This window comes from Papaver somniferum, chromosome 1 (assembly GCF_003573695.1).
Source record: "Papaver somniferum cultivar HN1 chromosome 1, ASM357369v1, whole genome shotgun sequence".
In the NCBI taxonomy this organism is placed as follows: domain Eukaryota; kingdom Viridiplantae; phylum Streptophyta; class Magnoliopsida; order Ranunculales; family Papaveraceae; genus Papaver; species Papaver somniferum.
In genome coordinates, this window is record NC_039358.1 from 192,723,747 (window position 1) to 192,728,610 (window position 4,864).

General features: G+C 36.2%; 1 protein-coding gene across 1 annotated transcript; it reads right to left on the bottom strand.

Moving 5' to 3' along the window:
- Positions 1-455: 455 nt before the first annotated feature.
- Positions 456-1,028, bottom strand: LOC113356302. Its single transcript, XM_026599410.1, has one exon. The coding sequence runs from the start codon at positions 1,026-1,028 to the stop codon at positions 456-458; it is 573 nt and encodes a 190-aa protein (XP_026455195.1).
- Positions 1,029-4,864: the final 3,836 nt, after the last annotated feature.

Here is a 4,864-nt window from a genome sequence, read left to right on the forward strand (position 1 = left end):
AATTGGAGCTGAAAGTCGGGACGACGACTTTAAACCAAGCGCTAAGTGGGAGGCAACCCACCGGTTTTGGATCTTTATCTTTTTATTTATTTTAGCATTTTATCTTTATTTTCTTGTTTTGCATATCATTTGCGGAATTTCCCACCTTGAACTTTACTTTGAATGACTAAATTTTACATTGAGGACAATGTAAAGTTTAAGTGTGGGGGAGCATTTATATGTTTTTAGAGTTTGTTTCCTTTAGTTAAAAAAATAGAAAAATAGAAAAACGAAAAAAATTGCTTTATAAACTCCGAAATCTAGAGACTTGTGCCTTTAAGATGACACTACCAATATAAGTGGATGGAACCATCTTGTTTTTTTTTTTTGCTCAATCAATATAAATTTTATTAACTATGATCAAAACAGAAGAGTTACAAAAAACCATAAAAGGTTATATTACAAAAGAGGAACTACTATTTAAATCTGTAGTAAGCTTGAAATGGGGATTCTAATATAATAGAACTACTATTTGTGTAGATTTTTACTATGCCCATATTCAACCCACTCCCTTCTTTTTCCATTTGATCAACAGAAAAATTTATTTCTCTGTAACTATGTGCAAACTCTATACTTCTGATGCTGTCAATTATTATGTTCCATCTAGCAGAGATAAACCATGACAAGTTATTATTTTGAAAGCCTAGAATAGCAGATTTTGAGTCAGATTGAAATACTACCTCCCTGTGACCATTTTGCAGAGCCCATTCACCTGCACATATAACAGCCATCAATTCTGCAAAATAGTATGTTGCAACACCAAGACCTCCTGCAACTGCTATCAAAAATTCACCAGTCCCTCCATTTCTTGCTACGAAGCCATATCCAGCTTCCCCTGGATTTCCTTTGCTAGCACCATCACAACATATTAGGATTTTGGGAAGTTCAGGAAGAGAAAAGTAAAGTTCTGTGATGTTGCAGTTGTAAGTTTGTTTATACTTGATACCAGAGAAGCTTAGTATTTGAAGATCATATGCTTCATTTTTCATTCTGCCATTGAATCTGTGATCACATTCTCTTATAAGAAAAATGATTTTATTCTTTATCAATTCATCTCTCTCAGATTCTTCCTCAAACACCAATATGTTCCTGGTAAACCAGATTTCTCTAAGAATGATAAAAGTTGTTGCTATCCACAGTTCTTAGATTACTGAGCTCTTGTGCTTTGCCATATTAAATATATCTTGAAAAGAAGATGGGGTCTTGAACATATAAACATCACAAATCCAGCACCATAGTTTAAGACTGTAAGAACAACTCCACAATACATGCTCTAAGTATTCTTCTTCCTGTTTGCATAGATAACATCTAGAGGCCAAGTTGAAACCTTTTGTTTTGAGTTTTAAGTTAGTTGCACAGATACCTCTAAATAGTTTCCACACATTACTGGCAATTGTAGGATGTACACATGCTTTCCAATTTTTTTTTATAAGAACTGGAAACAGGGTACTTACCTCTAATGCAATTAACAGCAGAAGAAACTGTAAATTTGCCAGATAAAGTGCCACTCCATATCAGTCTGTCTTTTCTGCCATCTATCACTGGTAGATCTTGAACATTGAAGAACTTTAGCATCTCAGAGGGGATATTCCATTCATTATTAGAGATAAGAGAGCTAACTTTCAGTTTTTGATGAGATTGTATGTAAGTATCTTCTGGAAATAAGCTGCTTAAAGCTATGTCTTTGATTCATGTGTTATTCCACACAGAAATATCTTCACCATCTCCCACCACCCATCTTGAATTGGCAATAACATCACTTATGACCCATTTCAAACCTGGCCATATAGAAGATTGTTTATGATAAGTGATCCATGCACCATATTTCATTTTGAACTTTGCTTGAAAAAACAGAGCCCATTCTTCATTCCCATTTTGAAGTTTCCAAGCAAGTTTCATCAGTAATGCTCTATTGATAGTTTCCAAGCTTCTAATACCCAAGCCTCCTTCATCCAGTGGTACACAAACTTTTTCCCATTTTAAGGTAACAAGTTTTCTAGTACTTGGATCACCTTTCCAAAGGAAATTTCTTATAATTCTCTCACATTCCCTAAACACCCTTTTTGGCCATTTGTAAACAGACATGTTGTATATGGGAACACTGCTGAGAACTGTCTTCACCAATATCAGTCTTTCTTGAAATACAAGCATTCTCCCCTTCCATCCTGCAAGATAGCCTTGTAATTGCTCTACTACTCCCCATACATGATCTGTTTTCACTCTGCCATGAAATAGCATCACCCCTAAGTATTTGTCTGGGAAATTTGCCAATTGCATTTAACAGTCTCCAGCAATTGCTTCTCTTCTAGTTTGAGATGTCCCTCCCACAAAGCATTTACTCTTGGTTACACTCACTATTTGGCCAGAAGATTGTTGATATTCAGCTAATGTATGCATTAGTCTTTTGACATTTTTTCTATCTCCATTGCAGAATAAGAACATATCATCTGCAAAGAAAATGTGAGTAGGACAAATCCCATTTCTGTTTACCATTGGAATTAGTTTCTTCTCTGCCACCATTTGAGATGAACCATCTTGGTTACATGAGTTGAGGAACCCATTAAATAAAAGGACGGACAGAGCTCATGTGTTAGAAATAACATGACAGTTGTTACCATATCTCGGAATGTCACCATATCACTTTCTGTTTTTATTTTTGTTGTTTCTCTAAGTGATTTGGTGGGTCACTAACATCGAATTGTTATTACTGCTAGGATGAAATAGAGTGATTGATTTACTAAAAAGAAAAAGAGACCAGACCAATTAGACCAACCGGAGTATATATGCAACAAAAAAAAATGACACTTGGATAGAAATATGTGTGTATTCTCCCTTTCTCCGTCGCCTAAACAAGCGTGGAACGCAGGACCCACGGGAATTACCATGTAATTTGCTAAAAAGAAGCATGCGCTTGGATCCAAAAGATCTAATCATGTTGTCAAATCAAAAAAAGAAAAAAAAAAGAAAATGAAAAAAACAAAAAGAAAAAAAAAGTAATTATTATCATTGTTCAATAAAATCGACTGCTGGTTCCCTTGTATATGCCAGCCAAGTTGATCTAGAATTAAGATTATCGACCACTAATTCCCTTGTATATGCCAGTTCAGTTGATATTAGAATTCAGACCAGTATCTCAATCCATTAGGTCATAGGTTCATCTTGACAGTGACTTTCAGACAGATATGGGAAACACCGTTCACTTAAGTCAACATTCGCAAACATCTATCTCTATATCCATTTTCTTAATCTATTCATGTGTGATTGTGGTTAGTTAGATTCCGAGTATTGTGGTTTGTTCAACTTTCTAAGTAGAGCTTTATTTACTTATATATGAATTAGATTTGCATCTGGGTACTTCCTCTTGTAATCGTTTTGGATTCGTTCATAGATTCTTCACAAGTAATTGGAATTTGGAGTAAAAGGTTTTGTAGGTACACCTCTTGTAAACCTTCACGAGACTAAAACTCGTCCACTAGGGACACCTAGGGGTTCAAAGGCTTGTTATACGTGTTAAGTGTGACCGTAGCCTCGACAAGACGGAATTGTATGTATTAGAATTTTTTTGTTTGATTTGTTCGAGGACTAGCAAAGTCTAAGTGTTGGGGAATTTGATAGGTGTCTAAAACACCTTAATATTTCTCTATTGTTTATGCTTTCTTTGCTAAGTTTTCTTGTAAATTATGTATATTATGTTTGTTTTTGAGTTTTAGGTACTTCAGAATCATGTGGAACTAAAGAAGAAGAAACATGGCAAAAGTTTCATTTCATGTGTAACTACTGTTGGAGGCTAACTATTTTTCATTATTTGCTTTTATTTCTTCATCTCTGTCTAAAAAGCATGTCGGCTTTAGTGATGCAATTTATGTCTGAAATGCATGACATCTTAAGTGATGAAGAGACATTGAAGAGAAAAAGTGAATCTGAGAAGTAAGAGACGGATGTTGTTGGTGGAAGAATTCGAGAAAGAAGAAAGCGTTCATTTGGAGTAAGGAATGCAGAATCGTCGCTGCACAGGCAAGCACTATCTGGAGCACAGTGGAGGATAATGGTCTATACTTGATGGCTCATATTCACCCTTGAGGGTGGAAATAACCGTCCCATACGTTTTAACTTAGTTCAGGTCGAGAGAAGATCACTTCCAAATCATTTCTTCCTTCTCCGGGTCTTGTGGTTGCTGTAAGAGAAACTGACAGAAATTGAAGAGAAGATATGCCGTTGGTAAACATTAAGAGAGGGTTTTACAGAAATTGGAATGAAGCAGAGAAGACAGAAATGGAAGAGAAGGCTCTGTTGCTGTGAAGATGAGGTTGTTGCTGGTGACTGAACACAGATGAGAGAAGTTTCAGACGAGTTGAGATGGGGTTTTTGAATATGTTGTAGTCAAGAACAAGATGAAGAGAAATTACAGCTGCTGATGTTGCTAGTGTTGTTAAAGAAGTTAGGGTTTTCTGATGCTGATGAAATTAACCAGATGAGCCACTGAAATTTGAGAAAATCAAGAAGAGGCTGTAGCCGGAGTTTGAATGTGAAGAATGGGTGAAGATTTAAAGATGGGTTTGGTTCAGATTCAACAGAAATTGAAGTTAGGGTTCGACTCAGGCAAGGGTTTGATGAAGTTGGTGACTGAGATTGGTGGAGAAGGTCAGTGAGGCTGCCATGAAGAAGATGAGTCTGAGCTGTTGCTGGTGATTAATGGTCTGCTGGGTGCCATAAGATATAAAGTTGAGATTGGTGGTCCTTAGTTTCCATGGGTATTTGATGTTTAGATATATGTTAGGATGCAGGCAAGAACTGGTACCATGTGCAGAGCCAAGGGAAGTGGTAG

Bases quoted from the DNA above. Each gene is read 5' to 3' on its own strand.
- LOC113356302 (XM_026599410.1), bottom strand. From the start codon at position 1,028: ATGAAAAATGAAGCATATGATCTTCAAATACTAAGCTTCTCTGGTATC.